This window comes from Crotalus tigris, unplaced genomic scaffold (assembly GCF_016545835.1).
Source record: "Crotalus tigris isolate CLP2741 ecotype Arizona unplaced genomic scaffold, ASM1654583v1 scf7180000020888.614114, whole genome shotgun sequence".
Classification (NCBI taxonomy): domain Eukaryota; kingdom Metazoa; phylum Chordata; class Lepidosauria; order Squamata; family Viperidae; genus Crotalus; species Crotalus tigris.
This window is the reverse complement of record NW_024098239.1, coordinates 54,541-74,682: the sequence shown is the minus strand read 5'-3', so window position 1 is coordinate 74,682 and position 20,142 is coordinate 54,541. Positions and strand designations below refer to the sequence as shown.

The 20,142-nt window shown below is 46.1% G+C and overlaps 2 protein-coding genes across 4 annotated transcripts; both read right to left on the bottom strand.

Annotated features, from left to right (window-relative positions):
- Window positions 1–2,200: 2,200 nt before the first annotated feature.
- LOC120319617 (SLAM family member 5-like) lies at window positions 2,201–6,058 on the bottom strand. Of its 2 annotated transcripts, none has more exons than XM_039368672.1 (4): window positions 5,950–6,058; window positions 4,225–4,545; window positions 3,313–3,585; window positions 2,201–2,571 (listed from the first exon to the last, which is right to left on the bottom strand). In XM_039368672.1, the coding sequence occupies exons 1-4, from the start codon at window positions 6,002–6,004 to the stop codon at window positions 2,345–2,347; spliced, it is 876 nt and encodes a 291-aa protein (XP_039224606.1). In that variant the 5' UTR covers window positions 6,005–6,058; the 3' UTR covers window positions 2,201–2,344. The 2 variants fall into 2 exon arrangements, with proteins under 2 accessions (XP_039224606.1, XP_039224607.1); XM_039368673.1 differs by having other exon boundaries at window positions 5,981–6,047.
- Window positions 6,059–10,755: 4,697 nt separating this feature from the next.
- On the bottom strand, window positions 10,756–18,279 carry LOC120319614. Of its 2 annotated transcripts, none has more exons than XM_039368667.1 (5): window positions 18,154–18,279; window positions 17,127–17,447; window positions 15,002–15,322; window positions 13,707–13,970; window positions 10,756–11,902 (listed from the first exon to the last, which is right to left on the bottom strand). In XM_039368667.1, exons 1-5 carry the CDS (start codon window positions 18,206–18,208, stop codon window positions 11,853–11,855), a joined length of 1,011 nt encoding a protein of 336 aa, XP_039224601.1. In that variant the 5' UTR covers window positions 18,209–18,279; the 3' UTR covers window positions 10,756–11,852. The 2 variants fall into 2 exon arrangements, with proteins under 2 accessions (XP_039224601.1, XP_039224602.1); XM_039368668.1 differs by having other exon boundaries at window positions 17,127–17,536; window positions 18,154–18,188.
- Window positions 18,280–20,142: the final 1,863 nt, after the last annotated feature.

Sequence of the window (20,142 nt, the reverse complement as noted above, 5' to 3'; positions counted from 1 at the left end):
TTTGCTTGGAAATGTTTCGCTTCTCATCCAAGAAGCTTTTTCAGTTCAAGGAAAAAAAAAAATAAGGAAGTCCAGTTTATTTATTTATGAGACTTATATACCGCTTTAAGTGCAAGCACTTTCTAAGTGGTGTACACCAGTAAGCAATGTGTATGTATATATATATATATATATATATATATATTTACATTGCCCCCAGCAATCTGGGTCCTCATTTGACCTACCCCGGAAGGATGGAAGGCTGAGTCAACCTTGAGCCGGTGAGATTTGAACCGCTGCCACCTCGGCTCCTTAGTTCCAGGTTGCTTTTCTCTCTCTGATGGCTACACGTCTTCCGATCTTAGGGCTGCAGTCACCATGTAGGCAGCAGTGGGCATTGGGGGTCATCACGTTCCGTCCCCTCTTCCCGCAAAGAAAGCTGGGCATCGGGGGGACTTCCCTACCACGCAAGGGGGTCGCTGGGGGCATCAGGCAGGCACAGAGCTAAGGAACCCATGGAGCCCCGGGCCGCTTGCTCAAATGCTAATACAGGTAGTCCTCGACTTACAGCCACTTGTGGAAGCAACTGTTCAAAGTTACGACGGACCCCTCCTGGGCTACTTAGGACCTGGATTTCAAATTCCAATGCCCCTCCCCCACGGTCATGTGATCACATTTTGGGCACTGGCAAAAGGTGCCCATTTATGGCTATTTACAGTGTCCCCTGGTCATCTGATGGCAATTTATGACATTTGTTCCCGGAAACTGGCATTACTTCTGATTTCTGGCAAAAAAATGCCCACAACAGACAATGGATTCGCTTAATGACTGCCGCATTCACTTAATGACCATGGTGATTTATTTAATAACTGCTGCAAAAAAATCATAAAATTAGGTGCAGTCAGGTGATGACTTGCTTAATGACCAGCATGACTTACAACAAGTTCCAGACTGAATTATAGCTATAAATCAAGGACTATTTGTAATGCACTAAAACCAACACACAAAAGTCAATTAGGCAAAGTATTGTGCAAAAACAGGGATTCTGATGGCTGAGATTACCTGCTAGCTGAAGGGAGGAAGAATCCACTTGCAAAGCCCTCTAAACATAAAATAATCCCACCTGTCATTGTGCAGACTGTAAGACAAAAAGCATCTTTCACTGACTGCTTTGAACTTTTCCACAAATAGGGTAAAGGGAACTTCTGAACGCTTCAGAGGCTGGTCCTTTCTATTGACTGCAAATGCTGCGTCAGCTTTAACTGAGATTCGGCAACTGACCTATCGTGACTTCCAAAAGAGTTGGACACAAGACTTGCTGTTCTTCTGCTCCAGCAGGAAATTGGACAGGGAAGACCCTTTATTAGACCGCTAACATTTCTAAACAGGAAGAACTTGGAAATCCAAGATAACAGAACAGAATAACAGAGTTGGAAGAAACCTAGCCCAGCCCCCTGCTCAGGGAGGAGACCCTCGTAACATTTCAGACAAATGGCTGTCCAGCCTCTTCTTAAAATCCTCCAGTGACGGAGCGCCCACGATTTCTGGTTGCAAGTTGTTCCACTGGTTAATTGTCCTCACTGTCAGGAAGTTTCTCCTTAATTCCAAGTTGCTTCTCTCTTTGGTCAGTTTCCAACCATTGTTTCTTGACTTGCCTATTGGTGCTTTGGAAAGTAGGTTGACCCCCTCTTCTTTGTGGCAACCCCTATCCGATGCTGACTACAGATTTTGCCTTGTATACCAAGTTCTAGAACTGAGATTTGCTGCTTTTCTAAAACAGAGGAGAGGAAGGAGGAGGAGAAGGAGAAAAGAGAAGAAAAACATTTGGATAGTGGATGGGGTGGTACCTGGAGACAGCAGCATAGAAGAGAAAGAACCAGAGAAGATAACAAAATACAAAGACCTACGAACAGAAATAGAACTATTGTGGGGAAAGAAAGCAAAGATAGTCCCAATAGTCCTAGGTGCCTTGGGTGCAATTCAAAAACAACTGGAGCACCACTTGAACACCATCAGAATTGACAAATTCACCATCGGTCAATTGCAAAAGGCGGCTTTACTGGAAACAGCTTCCATCCTGCGACAAGACTTCTAACACCATCTAACATCTTCATCTGCCTATCCCAAGTCCTTGGGAAGGACTCCACAGGTGGACAAAAATGCCAGATCCAGTCTGAACATCTGGATGACTGTGCAAATGATGATGATGATGATTGAGTATCTAGCTTATAGAAAGAACAAGCTCTGTTTCAGAAAAGAAAAACCAGAGTTAGGACACCAGGGGATGTGGCATCCTTGGAAGAAGCTATGTGAATGTTTATTACTTTGTTCATATGGGAAGCCCCCTCCTCGCAGCTCTTTGGGCTCATCTCTCCCATCCAGGTGGCCGCTGCAGTGGAGCAGGAGGGTTTTGTGCGTTCGGCCAGGCTGCTTGGGAAGTGATGGGCAAAGGGGGGCCTGGAATCCGCTGAGGCCTGGCCAGGCATTTGCCCAGCAATATGATGAACGCAATAACGATGCCAGTAAGCATAGAAAGACCAGCAGAGATGAATCCAGACATCATCTCCGTTACTTTCACGTATCTCTGGTGTCCTGGGAAAAAAGCAGAAGGTGTATTAATCACTCTTGCACAAGCAGGAAAATTGTGTGAAACCTTTCATTTCTATATTCAAATTGGGTTCAGCTTTAGGGAGGTCTTACCTATGCAAGCCAATCACCACAAGTGAGTTGAGCAGCCATATAAAGTTTCTTAATAACAAATTGTTACTAACAATGTATTATTATTTATTAACTGTTCTTAATAATAAATAAAACATTTGCTAAAGTGAACCAAACCAGTGTAAATCTGATGAAAAATGTGGCAATTTTTCTTAAATTCACCTCTACCCAGACCAAGATGGCAGAGCTTTTGGAAATCAGAGAATGAAACGCATTGAGTCCCCAGTGCCACCTCCCCTTCCAGAAACTGCCTCCTCTCTGTGTCTGTGGAGAGTCTCCGTCATTCCGATCAGGGGTGTCCCAAAGATGTTCATACAGGTTGTCCCCGAAGAAGCTTCTTGGATGAGAAGTGGAACATTTTCAAGGAGAAAAACCAAGAAAGTCCAACTGCCTTTTGAAAAAGCACCTTTGGGACTGCCTCCTCCACAACTTATGACTTGAGCAGAAGGAAATGCTGCATTGCTATGGGGATGTGGTTCATTGGCCAACCACAACCATTGTATTCCACAGTCATTGTGGAGAGCTACTCCTTCCTCAAACCTCATCCAAGGTTAACCCTTTTCAGCTTTCGCCCCAGCCAGCCCCCATAAAAACACCTTAAGAAGATGCACTTACTTGGACACGCTTCTCTGAGTGTCATAGTTTTGGATACCTGGCTAACGGGGTTTTTTGCCTTGCAGCTGACCTCCTGGTCAAAGATCTCTCGGTTGGTGTAATTGATGGTAAGCACATTTTCACGGGTGACCTGAGAGACGATCTCGTCTGCCACAAACCATTGCAGGTCCAGCTGGTCCTTCCATCGCTTCACCGAGCAGTTCAACTGCAACAATTTTCTCCGACCTCTATCGATTGTGCACTTGATGGACAGGTCCTTGCGCTTTAAGCGTTCTGAGCAGGAGATAGAAAGGATTTAAAATGAAGCAAAATCCTCCCACCAAGAGTGGCTTACGGGAGGATAGTCTTCGGGCCTTGAGGCCTCTCAACCCAGAAGAAGGAAGCCATAGCAGCTTCTTCTTCTGCCCTGACCCCACTGTGCTTTCTGAAGACTGTGTGCAAGATAACCTGGTTAAACCTAATCAGAATAACAGAATAACAAAGCTGGAAGGGACCTTGGAAGTGTCTAGTCCAACCCTTGACTCAAGAAGGAAACCCTGTATCACTTCAGACAAGTGGCTGTCCAATCTTTTCTTAAAAGCCTCCAGAGATGGAGCACCTACAACTTTTGAAGGCAAGCCGTTCCACTAATTAATTGTTAGGAATTTTCTCCTTCGTTCCAGGCTGCTGCTCTCCTTGATTAGTTTCCATCCATTATTTCTTGTCCTACCCTCTGGTGCTTTGGAGAATAGGTGGACCCCCTCTTTTTTGTGGCATCCCCTTAGGTTGGAAGACTGTTACGTCACCCCTAGTCCTTCTTTTCACTAGACTAGCCATGCCCAATTCCTGCAACCATTCTTTGTATATCTTCATCTCCAGACCCCGGATCCTCTTTGTTGCTCTTCTCTGCACCTGTGTGTCTGCAACACTTACTATAAACTTTCAGGTCAAAGTGCTCCTCCACTGACTCCGAAGTTGTTGTTAAAATGATGTTCGCCGTATATCTGTTAATGTCCTCTCGGCCTAGACGGCTGAGCTGCAGGTTCCGGCAGTCCCTGGTGGAGTTCAGGCGGTCCTTAAGTGCTGCGAGGGGTATGAAAAGCTTGCAGGGCTTCCCTGGGGCCACCACAGCGAGGGTCCTGAATCTGCCATTTTTCTCCGTCCTCCAGGAAATGGTTGCAAATGGTTTTGATTCGTTGATCTGGAAAGTGACGGATTCACCCAGAACACCATTCAGTTGCAGGGCAGAGGATTCTGTGAGATCAGAGGGAAGACAAGAAGCTTTAGAAGCAAAAGGCAACACGCTATCCAAGCCAACTTGGTTTATAGTTTTTTCAGTGGACACTTCAAAGAAAATGATACACCAATACAAAGGACAATATGAAAAAAAGAATAAAAGAACACAAGACAGATGATAAACCAGGGATTTTAAATGTTGTGATGGCTTTTTAACATGTCATCAATTAGTTGTAAATAGTTAAATATATTGTATCTCACATTAGAAAATTAAGGACCGCTCTTAAACTAAGAATGGATATCAAGAACACGGTCAACAAAATATAAACCACTGAATGATGTTCAGCCAATAGTAGCAAGAATCTATGCTGATTTTGGATATTTAATTTATTTGTTGTTGTTAACTGCGAAGTCGTGTCCGACCCATCGCGACCCCATGGACAATGTTCCTCCAGGTCTTCCTGTCCTCTACCATCTTCTGGAGTCCATTTAAGCTCACACCTACTGCTTCAGTGACTCCATCCAGCCACCTCATTCTCTGTCATCCCCTTCTTCTCTTGCCCTCCATCTTTCCCAGCATTAGGCCCTTCTCCAATGAGTCCTTCCTTCTCATTAGGTGGCCAAAGTATTTGAGTTTCAACTTCAGGATCTGGCCTTCTAAAGAGCAGTTGGGGTTATTTAATTTATATCCCAACTTTATTATTTTTACAAATAGCTCAAGATGGCAAACATACTTAATACTCTTCCTATTTTCCCCACAACAACCCTGCGAGGTGGGTTGGGTTGAGAGAGAGTGACTGGCCCAAAGTCAGCCAGCCACTTCCATGTGGAAGGTGGGACCAGAACTGGCTGCCTTTTGGTTCCTAGTCTGGCACGTTTGCTACTAGACCAAACCGACTCTTGTAAAATTGAAATGCAGGTTCTCTGTATGTATAACCCCAAATTTTGGATGTGGTGCCAATTAGGTATTATGTAAAAGAATGTTATAGCTTAAGAAATGTCCAATTTGAGGTAGATTTAGCTTTCAAGGCAGGAAGTTCTTTGAAGCATAGAAGCATTTTCCAACAATCTGGTTAGCCATTCATCCACTGAAGGGATTAAGTGTTGTTTCTAATAAAATTCACACAGTATCCTTCCAATAATTAGCACATATACAGTATAGATAGTTCTGCACACTCTGAGGAGGGTGTTTGGTAAAATTGAATATCATAGGTTGACATTGGAATCCAACTTTTCAGACTTGTTTCATTCTAGTAGGAATTATTTTCCACAATTGTCCCCAGCATTGTCCCCAAGTGTGGAATCTTGCTTGCTCCTTACAAGCATCAACCTAGTTCTCAGCCTTGACTGGGAGGCAATGTAGAAGGGCCAAACTCCCCCCCCCCCAACTGCCTGTCAAACCGAAACCAACACAGAGGTTACCGGCTTGGAAGTAAAGAAGCAGGAGCGTCACCCAGAAAGCATCCTTGTGTCGCATGCCAGGAACTTCCCTGCATGGCTTCCAGCGAGACAAGACATGGTCCCTGCCACAGGTGGCTCCCACTGCCCTCCCTCCCCCCCGCTGAGACCTCACAATCAGGTGACTCAGTCTGCATCATATGCAAATCACTTACCTGGAGGGGGAAAAGGTTAAGTTTCCTAGCCCCAAATTTGCTTCTGGGAGTTTCAGCTTCTTTGAAAAGTTTGAATGAATTTTGCAGGCAAATCTTTTCAAGGCTCAACTTCGTGCCTTGCTTGTTCAGGGAAGACTGGCACTGCCTTCCCTCTGGCAATTTCTCTCTTCAACTGGTATAAAGCTTCCCAGATGAAATATTTGGATTGGATCTGTTGTCCCAAAGGTGCTTTTTCAGGAGGCAACTGGACTTTCTTTGTTTTTCCTTGAAGACGTTTCTCTTTTCATCCAAGAAGCTTCTTAAGTTCTGGCTGAATGGTGGGGAAATGGAAGGATTTATATTCCTTGCAGTTGACAGGACCCACTTCAATACCTCATCCCAAGAAAGCAGAACTCATGGAAGCAGATCCTTCCAAAAGGAACTTTTATTAGGAGAGGCTGATAGCAGGCATACTAGACAGGATCTGAGCTTTTCCTGCTCAGATCGACAATTTAAAGTGTCCCCAAGCAAACCCCACCCCATAGTTCATTCGGATAGTTCAAACCGGCCAATTTCCAGGTGTTAAGCCTATCGTGGGAAACGGAAGATAACATCAGGCCAGTTCTGGTTGGAACTGCGATGGTTAGGCGATTCTTCTCACCTTCTCTTGAGAGCGGAGAGTTAAGCCGGTTGCCGGATGCTGCATTCTTTTCGACCTCCCCCTTTTCTAGTTGACAGTTTAAGGAGAGGAATTTACAGAGAGAAATAGTGCAGGAGAGCAAAGTGTTACATTATGGCAGTGGTTCTCAACCTTTCTAATGCCGTGACCCCATAATACAGTTCCCCATGTTGTGGTGACCCCCAACCACTTATTCATCATCAGGTGCCAGGGGCGTGGCCAAAGAAAAGGGGGAAAAATGGTGGACAGCCTTGTTTGGTGACCCCCGTGAAATGGTCGTTCGACCCCAAATGGGGTCCCGACCCACAGGTTGAGAACCACTGCATTATGGGAATAGAGCAGGGATAGGCAACCTTGGCTCTTTTATGACTCGTGGACTTCAACTCCCAGAATTCCTGGACCAGCACGGCTGGCTCAGGAATTCTGGGAGTTGAAGTCCACGAGTCATAAAAGAGCCAAGGTTGCCTACCCCTGGACTAGAGGACGCTAAGGCAATAAACCCACAATCATTCCCCCCTCCCCTCTAGGAGTATGGCAGAACCCAGGGAGAGAAGAGAATGGGATTTGGATCGGAGGAAGAAGCAAGGGAAGTATGAAATCAGACAGATATGGGTTGTGACACAAGCGTTGAGTTCTTGTGGTTTTGCTTCCTATATTGTATTTGTGTTTTGCTTCCTGTATTGTATTTGTGTACTCTTCCTTCACTACTGCCTTTCTTCTTATCTGGGTTTTTTTTTTTTTACTGGACTATAAGTTTTGGCTTTAATCTTATAATTGGTCTCGTTTCCTATCCTGTTTTAGTTTAAAGTCCTTCAGACGGGCTGAACCAGTCGTTGGCCAAACACATTCTCTTTGTGAGATGCAGTCCTCCTCTTGGTAGGAGCTCTTCCTGTAGGTGGTGTAATCCAGGGCTTTTCAACCAGTGGTACGGGCACCACCTGTGGTACATTGGCACCTGGCAGGTGGTACGCGACCATCCTAGAAAAGTGGTAGCAGGGGAGGGGAATGAGCTGAACCGGTGGCAGCACCGCACAAGCCTAAGCTAGAGATGGCTGGAGCTGCAGGGCTGTCAGGGCTCAGTGGAAGCACCAGGATCAGCGCCAGGCTCCAGCTGGAGGTCGGTGCTGATCCTGGCACTTCTGAGCCCAGAAGAACTGCCGATCAGTTGGAATGTTGCAGCATCTTCAGGGTCTTGTGATTTACATTCAGATGCTTGGCACCGATTCCTATTTATGACGGTCACAGTGGCCCAGGGTCATGTGAAGTGACCAAAACCTGCTGCAACCACCCAGCAGATGAGGGGGGGGAAATAAAAACCAAACACCCCCCACCCCACCCCCGCTGCCAATCCTCAACAGAAATGCTCACAACAATGAAAACCTTGGACAGGAGGAAGAGCACCGCCGGGCGGGCAGGCAGGCGTCTTGCTTGGCTGTGGCTTGGGGGGGGGCACTTTTTTCAGTGCCATTGTAACTTCGAACAGTCACTAAGCAAACTGTTGTAAGTCGAGGACTACCTGTACTTTATCACTTTTTTCCGTTTTTTGGGGGGGGGGTCATCAAGTTTTTGACACCTTGCTAGGCGACTGGTGGTCCTCGGATGTTGCTATCTCCTAAAAGTGCTATAATGGGTGAAAAGGTTGAAAAGCCCTGGTGTAATCTGTGCTTTAGAAAGTCATAGTTCTCACAACAACACCATCCTTTGAGCCAGCAATTTATTCCTAAAACCCTCCAATCGCTCATTGGCTCTCAACCTATCATCAGGAGAACCGAGGGGAGAACAATCTGAGCCCCCAGAGCCTTTGCTTTCCCACCTCATTCATAATACTTTGGTTTCAGGCTCTTTGCTGAATCATTTGCCCCAACAGGAAAGAGGAGAAAGGGATAATAGTTGGTGGGCGTGGTTATCTTACTGAACCGCTCTGAAACCTCCAATGTAGAGAAAAGGAGGATGACATGATAGCATCTTCCAACATTTGAGGGGCTGCCACAAAGAAGAGAGGGGTCCACCTGTTCTCCAAATCACCTGAAGGCAGGACAACAAGCAATGGGTGGAAAGTAATTGTGCTGGACCAGATTGTAGCCAGCTTAGGAATTAAGAACTGTGTTAGAGAGATTGATAGAATATTTAGAGTCAATTCATGGATTGTGAGGCAGAGAAATTTACCTAGAGAGGTGGTCATTTATTTTTCTAGGAGATCATTTAAAGCAGTGGTTCTCAACCTGTGGGTCAGGACCCCATTTGGGGTCGAACGACCATTTCACGAGGGTCGCCAAACAAGGCTGTCCGCCATTTTTCCCCCTTTTCTTTGGCCACGCCCCTGGCACCCGGTGATGTATAAGTGGTTGGGGGTCACCACAACATGAAGAACTGTATTATGGGGTCGCGGCATTAGAAAGGTTGAGAACCACTGATTTAAAGGGTTAACGGTGTCTCCTTAAGAGATGGCCTCTGGGAAATGTAGTCCAGTTGTTAGTCAGTCCTATATCTTATCTAGTCAGTGGGAGGGGCTTCAAAGTTTATCATAGGATGTCCGGACTATGTGCCAGTGTATGTAAAAGCCTTTGTGTAAGACAGACACGGGGTTTCTGTACTCCATGCGAATATGGGGTGAATCTACCTTTAATATTTTACACCACAAGAATGGAGAGATTATGACACGTTCATCAGAAGAACTCTTCTTGACTGTAAGTTATTGTTCAGAGATTCCTGAAGAATAAATAATCTGAATATTAATCCTTCTTTGGAGTTTATCTGTCTGCAACAAACAGGATTAAAGCAGATCTCTTGTTTGGACCAGAACACTAATAAAAGAGAAAACCAATCTAGAACTAAGGAGAAATTTTCTGACTGTGAGAAAAATTAACCAGTGGGACAGCTTTGCCTTCAGAAGTTGTCGGCGAATCAGAATAACCAAGTTGGATGGGACCTTGTAGGTCATCTAGTCCAACCCCCTGCCCAAGCAGGAGACCATACACCATTTCTGACAGGTGGCCGTCCAGTCTCTTCTTGAAAGCCTCCCGTGACGAATCTCCCACAACATCTGAAGGCAACTTCTGTTCCATTGGTTGATTGCTCTCACTCAATTTCTCCTTATTTCCAGGTTGAATCTCTCCTTGATCAGTTTCCATCCATTATTCCTTGTCTGGCCTTCGGGTCCTTTGGAAAATAGGTTGACCCCCTCCTCTCTGTTAGAGCCCCTCAGATATTGGAAAACTGCTATCATGTCACCCATGATCCTAGCCATACCCAATTCCTGCAACTGTTCTTTATATATGTTTTAGCCTCCAGTCCCCTATTCATCTTTGTTGCTCTTCTCTGTTCTCTTTCTAAAGTCTCTACATCTTTTTTATAGTGTAGAGACCAAAACTGGGTGCAGTATTCTAGATGTGGTATTTCTAAGCCTTTATAGAGCGGTATTAATACCTCACATGTTCTTGGTTGAATCTCTCTGTTAATGCAACTTTGGATTACTTAGGCTTCCTCAAGTTACTTCCCAGCCCTTCTCCTGTCACTGTCTTCATGAGAGAATTGTTGTCTAAATAAAAAGAAACACGACAGTTGCATTGCCGTAGAGAAGGGGTCCCCAACCCCAGTCCGGGAACTGGTACCAGGCCGCGGCATGCCAGCAACTAGGCTGCACAAACAAACAAAGCCCCATCCATGGGATACAGGCAGCACACAAAACCACGCACACTCTCCGGTCCACGGAAAAACCTTTCTCCACGGAACCAGTGGTCCCTGATTCCCAAAAGGTTGGGGGCCTCTGTCACAGAGGTTTTGAGAAAGTGTACTGAGAACTGAGCCCTTCAAAGTTGCCCCCATTAGCACCCATTCCCTCTGTGTTTCTATCTTGCTAACGAAGCTCCTATTACACAGAAGACAGAGAAACAGCTGACTGGTGTTAGGGGAGGGATTGTCAGTTATTGGGTTTGCAGAAAGGAAACATGCAAAGTCTTTTTAAAAGAAAAACGAACATTCCTTTATTGAAAGAATACACGCTACAGAAAAAACAGATATGTTTTTTGCAAAGCAAGTTCTCAGATAACTCAAAAGTTTATAAACATCAAAATCCCAAAGCATTAAAGCATTAAAATGATTATACATTAAAGCATAATTTTCCTATTTGTCCTCATTTCCACTTGGGTAAAGCCCATTGGAAAGCCAGTGACACACATTTAAAGAAAAGAGTCATCCAGATTTCAAAACTTCCAGAAAGCAACAAAAGAACTTTCCCTTTGGTTTCTTTCGAACTTCCCACCCTATCCTACTTTTGCAAATTATCCTCCATGGATTGAGGACGGCCTCAATCACACCCGCGCTCCTTCGTGGCCAAACCTTCTCTGTTTCTCATGTTTGTCTTCTCGGTCTCACCCTTCAGCTCCTGGACATTAAATAGAAAAGCAAATGTGCTGCTGGGGGGGTCTTCAGGGGCCAGAGAAGGAGCAGTGAAAGCAGCCACAGAGAAGCAATACGGACCAGCCATTGCTAATAGATCTCACTGTTTGCCCATGGAAGCCCCCTTTACCCAAAGAACCTTAAAAGCTGCAGAGGAAGACCATGCCTGTGTGGAAGTGAGGGAGGCAGGAGGGAGACTGTTCTGGATCAGCCAGTTAGATGGGTCTGTATGTTAAAATGTTTGGCATTTATAGGGTTAAGTGCTGTCTCCTTAAGAGATGGCTTATGGGTAATGTAGTTTAGCTATTCAGTAAATCCCACATTAACAGGTCAGTAGGAGGGGCTACTAAGTTCATCACAGGATATCCTGGCTAAGTGCAATTTAGAATGTCTTTGTCTGAGATAAGCATGCTATCACCGGAGGACACACAGAATTTTATTCCATGCTAGAAGTTGATGTGAAAGAATTATTGATTTTTTATCTATAAAGATGAACAGATATGGAACTTTCAGATGAAACTACCAAGAAATGTGAGTTCACCAGTATTCCTGAATAAATGTTTGTTTTACAATCATCTTTATCGAGTCATCTGTCTGTGCTTGAATTACAAAAGTGTCTTGATTCAGGTTTCAGAACAGAGACAGTCGGGCATAAATCAGTCACGTCCGGGGTGGAGCCGAGCCACTGGTCCTCCTCCTTCAGTTGCTGGGAAGAGAAACAAAGAGAGCGTCAGGAGAGAGAAGGTGCCACAAGACAGAGGTCCAAGGGGCCACCCCTGGAATGGGTTGGAAGAGGAAAAGATATGATGAATGTGTGGGAAGTCAGCCCCTCCCCCCGAGAAAGAAATATTTTGGGAATATTAAAAGAGAGAATATTATATTCCCCAAAGGATCTTAAAGGCAGAAAAGCAGGCCCAGTTTTTCTTAATAGCCCCAAGCAGAAACTAGGCAGAGGCCCGGTCTGTAGAAATGCAGATTTGATAATCCTATTCAGAAAGGTTGGGGCCAGGAAGCTTGGAGCTGATGAGATTAGAAAGACAAAGACCCCTAAAATCTACATCCCCCACCCAAACTCTAAAAACATGACCTTTAGGACATAATAGGATTAGCCCGCCACCATCAGAATGCCAAAAGGACATGCTGAAAAGCTCAGGTCAAAGTTCATGCTACAGGAACAGGAAACAACCTCAAACACAAAAGCCCAGGAAGATATAAAAATCCACCACTCCCAGCTACATGTGGTCAGCTTTCCCAGAGCCACATTTCTGTCTGTCTCTGCTCTTCAATAAACTACAACCTTCTTTCCAAAGCAGTCTCCGTTTTGCTTATTCCCGGCTTGGACTGGACCCTGCTAAAGATTTTTCTTTCAACAAATTGTTGCAGGAACTAGGTGTCTAGTCTAATGAAGAGAAGTACCAGGGGTGACATGATAGCTTTCTTCCAATATTTGACGGGCTGCCACAAAGGAGAGGGGAGGGTCCACCTATTCTCCAAATCACCTGAAGACAGGACAAGAAGCAATGGGTGGAAACTCAACAAGGAGAGAACTAACCAAATTAACCAGTGGAATGGCTTCCTTCCAGAAGTTGTGGGTGCTCCATCACTGGAGGCTTCTTAAAAAATTGGACAGCCATTTGTCTGAAATGGTATAGGACTTCCTGGTTGGGCTAGAAAACCTCCAAAGTCCCTTCCAGTATTCTGTTACGGTTGCAAGTAATCCAGGAGAAATAGCATCAAACATAGTTGCAGTCCAACCATCCACACATTTCTGAATCAAGGTTTGTAAAATGAATTGCGTATGTACTTGTCATAGCTGCTATTCTGCTTCTTGCTTCGCATTGCATGTTGCCAGCCTGACATCAGCAACGGTTAAGGGGGGGGGTTGGAAGTAGAGCCGGCTCTGACTGAGAGGAGCACCAATTAAGCAGAAGCTCAGCATAAGGAATGCAGAGATGGGAAAGGTGCAAATGCAGGGTCCATTTCCAAAAGAATCTGAGAACCTTTTAATTGGACATTGACTGCTAACTGGGGGATGGCCAGGGAAAAAGACAATGTTAATTGTATTGTTTTCACGTCAAGCCAATGGATTCTGCCTGCCGTAATCTGTAACTACTTTGTACTCAGTAAAGGATACTCTTGGGGGGTGTGTGTGGAATGAACCAGGAATGTTTCTTTGCTAATTAAACTAAGGGCATGAATGACAGGACTCAGCAAATGCAAGTGAGCTGAATTCATGTTTGTGCGCCTCTCCTTGGCTTCATCTCCCCACCCCATCAGATCTGGCAGAGTCTAGAAGAGAATAAAATAGAGCTGGAAAGGACCTCAAGCAGGAGTCCCTATTTCATTTCAGACAAGTGACTGTCCAGTCTCTTCTTAAAAACCCCCAGTGATGGAGCGCCCACGATTTCTGGAGGCAAGCTGTTCCACTGGTTAATTGTCCTTTTCTCTCCAAACTTAATGTCAGCTTCATCTTTAGTCTCAAGGCTTCTTTCATGGAGAGAAAAACTTACCGGAACAAACTTCCTTCAAGGTGACTGTCCTGGACGCCTTGCTAATCAGATTTTCTGCTGTGCAGGTGACTTTGATATTAAGATCCTGGGAGGTGACCTTGATCACAGGATCATCAGGGACATGAGAAGGACGGTAGATGGGGGAGTCCCAGCTGAATTCCACTCTGTCTTTCCAGTCCCCTGTAGAGCAATTCAGCTGCCAAGCTCCCTTACCAGCCCCATCAGGAGTGCAGATCACGCTCATCTCAGAATCCAGCAAGTACCCTGAGCAGGAAATGGAGACGCATCACATTGTGAAAGGCCACAAAATCACAGGGAGGCCAAAGAGGAAGGAGAAGCAGCAACAACAGAGGCTCAGTCTATGGTTTTGCTTAGATTAGAGCAAGGAAAATAATGTGTTACGCATTTCAGTCTCAAATAACAATCCCAGAACAATTCCCCACTCTCACCCGTGAGACAGATTGTGAAGGGAGAGGCCCACCATGGTGGAGGAGGGCAGGTACCCCTCACCCTCTGCCTTCCCCCAATTCCTCTTTATACCAAACATGGACTGAGGGCAAGAGGATGAGTCTCCAGGCTCAGCCTCTCAGGGACTCCTTAATTGGACAGAAATGGTATAATAGTTTCTCCTGCTTGAGCAGGGGGCTGGACTAGAAGACCTCCGAGGTCCCTTCCAGCTCCGTTCTATTCTATGAATGCACTCTTCCCCAGAGAGTTTGTGGGTCCAGCCAGTCCCACCAGATGCATGAAGAGGATCCTGAATTGCTTCTCTGGAGAGTCTACCCTGAAAGCAAACCCACAGCTCTCTTCTTGGCTCCCCATCTGGGAGCCCCCATGGCCTGGCCCAAGCTAGCCTATGCCCATGGAGAGGGCAGCTTGGAGGCAGCTGGGATGGGCCCCACAGGTCCCCTTCCAGAGGGGAAGAGCATACAGGACACGGCTTGGGCTCCACTTCTAACCCATTGTAGAAATGCTAGTCCTCAGGAGTGCCAAAGCTCCAGGCACGGAAGATGGGAGGAACAGGGAGAAAAATGGTGGCATTTAAATGTAAACAAGGCTAGGCCTGATGAGAAGATTTCGAACCAATTTGCATTGCTAAAATGCACAAATATCTACTCTGATGGACGTGCTGGGACATTAATTCAAACGGAGGGAGCATCAGGTGAGCATCTCTGGTCTCAATCTCAGTTATTGGACACCCGCAGCCCCCTGCAACAGAAAAGCCTCCCACCTCTCCACATCACCAGGGCCAAGGAGGGAGGCTGGGAATTTGCTGCTCCGGCTGGGATACTTACTAGAAATCTCCAGATCAAAGGGCTCATATACTATCTCTTCAGTTGGTAACAAAACTACTGCAACATAAAAGCCTTTGTCCTCTTGCTCTAGACGGCTGAGTTGCAATCCTCTGCAGTCCTCAGAGACCCTCACTCTGTTTCCCAGAGCTGGGAGGGGGACCAGCAGGCCACAGGGCTCCCCAAAGGTCACCACAGAAATATTTTCGGGCTCGAAGTCAACAATTTTAATCCAGGAAATTGATACAAATGATAGATTAGTCTTCACTTGGAATGTGACAGACTCCCCCAGAATGCCATTCAGATATTCTCTTTCAGTAACTCCTGCAAGGCCAGAGAGAAGAGAGAAGAAGGCTTCAAAGGCAATAAAGACCCTCCAAGCATCCCATTTCTTTCCCTCAGATTCCAGGAAAACCTTTTCTGAGGAAGGACAAAATGACTCCAGCATAGCGGACAGGATGGGGGCCTCTCTGGGCTATGGCCTTAGAGAAGCCAGGGGGTTCAAATGTCCCTCATTGGTCCCAAGTCCTTCCCTTGGAGCTCAAAAGGACAATATGCCCCAGCAGAGAGACCAAGGCTGACCAGGCCACCTGAAGGACACACCAGGAGGACGCCTGGCACGGTCTCTTGAAGTACCAGTTGGGTTTAGCCTCTCTCTGCCACGAGGCTGGTCCCTTCAAGGGGGACCCCACACGATGCCACCAATTTATTTTCTTCCCCTCAACCAGGATGGAAAGAGCAAGGTCAACGGGGAAAGCTGGGGGCCCTAGAATTGCAGGGGGCTGGACTAGAGCAGGGGTGGGAACTGTGGCTCTTTTATGACTGGTGGACTTCAACTCCCACAATTCCCGAGCCAGCATGGCTCCACACGTCCACAAGTCCTAAAAGAGCCAAGGTTCCCCACCCCTGGACTAGGGGATCCTGGTGGTGCTTTCCAACAGCATCTGCAGAAGCCCAGCACTTGTTCCTGGATTCCAGCTCTGAATATGCCAAAGTGGCTTTTAGAGTTTTAGAGTTTATAAGGACCAAATTGACACAGATAGTTGGGCATGAAGATGAGGGTTAGGATTCAAAGAGGCCAGGTGAACCTAAGAAGAATGGAAGACACCATCAAGGTGGCTGTTGGATTGTTGGTTGCAACCCAACCTCTTTCTTACGATTCTCCTGCATAAACAACCGTGGGAAGTTCTAGCTTCTCCTTTTTTGGAGATTTTTCTCTTCAAATTCAGTGTCAGAATCCAATTATATTTCATCTCTAGTTATCGACAATGGAAAACCCCATTTCTGCCCTCTCTGGATTCTGTCATACTATGAAGGGGAAGGGGGATGAGCAAAGGGGTTTTATAGCCCTCACTTCCCTTGTTATAACTTCAAAGGGACTGAATGTGGATATCACCAAAAGGAGTAACCATAACAATAGGGCCCATCAGCTTTCATCTACTCTTCTCTGAAGTCTCCCTTCCACTGGCTGTGTGGAAAAGGGGGGTGGAAATGTAACGCTTGGGATTGTCGCTGGAAGGACGGTGGGGTGGGGTGGAGCTGCTTGGGACCACTTAAAATCTTGAACCGTAGGGCTTGGGCCCCAGGTCCTGTCTAGAACGCCTGCAACCATTTTCTCTTAATAAAGGATGCCTGTTAGAAGAAATAGTCCAAGACTTCTGTCTTCTTAAGATGCAAAGTTAGGTGGGTCCTTACATTCAGTGTCCATTTCATCTTTGGTCCAGCATAAACTTGCTTTAAGGAGACTGTTCTGGATGCCTTATGAACTAGGTTTTCAGCTGATTTCATTCACAAATAAGAATCCCACAACCCCCCCTCGTCACCTCTGATACTCCTTGTGAAGGGAGAGGCCCTCCATGGGAGAGGAGGGCAGGCACCCCTCGTCCTCTGGCTTCCCCCAATTCCTCTTTTGTATCAAACCATGGATTGAGGGCAAGAGGATGACCCTCCAGGCTCAGCACTTCAGGTAACTCCTTGACTTTCCCCCAAAGAGTTTGTGGGTCCAGCCAGTCCCACCTGATCTATAAAGAGATTGCTCTGGATATTCCAGCCTCAAAGCCCACCTGCCCCTCTCTCTCCATGACCCCCCATACGGGAACCCACTTGGCCTGGCCACTGGGATACTTACTGTAAACACTCAGGTCAAAGGACTCCTTCACTACTGTATTGTTTTGTGAAATGATTTCTGCGGTGTATCTGCCAGCGTCCTCTTTCTCTATTTGGTCAAGATACAATGTTCTGCAGTCCTTGGAGATGTTCACTCTCTTTTCAAAGGCTGGGAGGGGGACCAGGAGGCCACAGGGCTCCCCAAAGGTCACCAGAGCAATGTTTTCAGACTTGCTGCCAACAATTTTACTCCAGGAAATTGATACAAATGATAAATTAGTCTTTACTTTGAATATGGTAGACCATCCCAGGCGTCCATTCAGTTTTTCTGCTCCAGAAGCTCCTGCAAGGTCGAAGAGAAGAAGCATTCAAGGTTGTGCCAAAAGAGTTCCTCCAAACATCCCATTTCTGAACTTCAAATTCCAGGAAAACCTTTTTTGAGAAAGGACAACATAGCTCCAGGATAGCAGATGTAGTGGGCGTCTCTCTGGGTGATGGTCTTTCCTTCTTACAGAAGCAATAGGTGCAAATGTCCTCTGTAGGACCTGAGTCCTTCCCTTGGAGCTCAAAAGGAGGATCTGCCCCACCAGAGAGACCCAAAGCTCCACCAAGCCTCAGGATGAACAGGTCACCCAAAGGATTCATCTGGAGGACACTTGACGGGGGTCACTCGGAGTACCACTGGGGGGTTACCCTCCTTCTGCCACGAGGCTGGCCCTTTCAACTGGGACCCCAAGTGACTCTGTTACTTGCTGGCACTAATTTATTTTCTTCCCCTCAACCAGGGTGGAAAGTGCAAAGTCAATAGGGAAAGACAGGGGTCCTGGAATGGTTGAACTGGTTTTTGAGCATATTGCAGGGGATTAGACTGGATGATCCTTATGGTTCTTTACAACTTTTACAATTTATGCTCCTAGAAAGCCCAGTATCTATAGAAACCCCAGATCTGTTACTGGACTCAAGGAAAAAAACGTGTTTTGAGCCCCAAATTTCAGCCCTGGTTTGAAACTGCATCTACAGCTAGAAATACACACAGAAACACAACTTACCAGCTCCTAAGAAAAGGATTGGGAACCACAATACGAGAATGATCTTGGGTGACATGTCAGCAACTGGCACTTCAAGAAAAAGTGAAGAGAAGCTTAGTCTAACTTCTGCAAAATGTGAATAGTTAATTAAATTGCATAATATTCTAATGAAGATTGCTTTCCAAGAGCTGCAGATTCTCATTTTGGTGGAGATGAGGACTGCCTCTTCGGTGGGAGAGAGAATTCGGTTGCAAAATTTTGCAGCTCTCTGGTTGCAAAACACCACTTCCAATTCTTTTTTAGCAGATATTTCTTTGGCCATTCAGTTTATACAACTGCACATTTCATATTCTGGGCAGCTTAGAACATAGAAGCATAGGGACCTTGGAGGTCTTCTACGCCAACCCCCTACTCAAGCAGGGAGTTGGACTAGAAGACCTCCACGGCCCCTATGATGTAGCTCCATTGAGGACTACCTGCTGAGTGTGTTTGGTCAGCCAATTGTGAATCCATCTGATGGTGGTGCTGTCTATCCCACAAAGCTCTAGTTTACCAAGAAGTAGGTTATGGTCTACTTTGTCAAATGCCTTACTGACATCTTAAATAAACTATGTCAACAACATTTCATTGGTCCACTAACTTAGTCACTTTGTCAAAGAAGGCGCTAAAGTTGTCTAGAATGGCCTGTTTTTAACAAATCCAGGCCTGTTGCTAGTAATTAACATGTTCATTTCTAGGCAGAAAGATCTTTCCAGGCAACCAACTGCTGAGTAGAGCCATGATGCTTGTGAGAGGCTAAAACAGGGCTCTTCAAACTTGACCCTCTTATGACTTGAGGACTTCAACTCCCAGAATTCCTCAGCCAGCGTGCCTGGCTGAGGAATTTTGGGAGTTAAAGTCCACAATTCATAAAAGGGCCAGGTTTGAAGACCCCTGGTCTAAAATGTCCTTGATCTCAAAATGCTGCTCGCCCTCCACCATAATGGGTGGTGGAGGAAGAGTGGTGGCAGGCCTTAACATAGATATAATTTCGGGTGTCAGCAAACTGCAGTGGAAAACTGGGTGGATTTGTCTTAGGGAGTTCTAATTCCCCTGGGACTGGATTTATTAAGTGCTTAATGGGAAAAGGACCGATGTATTTTGGCCCTAGCTTTTTAGAGAGTTGCAGTGATTGTAAAAACCTGGTGGAAAGATAAACTCTATCCCCCACATGAAAAGGTTTTGGTTCCATTCTTTTCTTATCTGCCTGAGCCTTAAACGCTGCTCTAGCTTCATCCAGAGCTTTCCCGACCACAGGCCAAATGTTCTGTAACTGATATACCCAATCCTTAAGAGAAGGAAAAATCTGGAGCCTATCCCCCCCGAGAAACAAGCTAAGATGCACCAGTTGTATAAACATGCAGGTGCTCCACAAGCCACACAAGAGTTGTACAGGTTGTTGTTTAGCCCGTCTTGGAAATAGCCCACCAGGATGTCTTCAGGCCAGTTGAGGCAGCATGCTAAATCGTAGGATTCTTCCATATATTCAGCTCCACCATTTTTATGTGGTCCTGAGTCTTCTGCTCTGCCAGTTGATCTTCAAATTGGCATCTCAGCGCTGTCACGAACCAGTTAAAATTCCAGAGCTCAGGAGCATCGCAGTTATATAGGGTCACCATCCATCTAGCCGCAGCCCCTTCCAGGGCTAGTGTGATGACTCTGATCTTGGCTGCATCGTTGGGCAGGGTTCTCCCATACACTTGCATGTAGGTGAGAATGTGAGCCAGGAAGAACCCCAGTTGTTGGGGATCCCCATCGAACCTCACCCCCAGCGGCACCAGGTTTGGCTTGTCCGGGGGAGTTTTCTCTCTGGTTATCGTGCGGTCTGGACTCTCTGGGGGTTGCTTGCTGCTGTACTGCTGGGATGGCTTCCACCTTTAGGTCCTCGTAAGCTTCCACCTTGTACTGTATGGCTAACTTCAGGATCTCCTCCATCTGGTCCGGCTCTTCCTCATCGGATAGGAGCTCCAC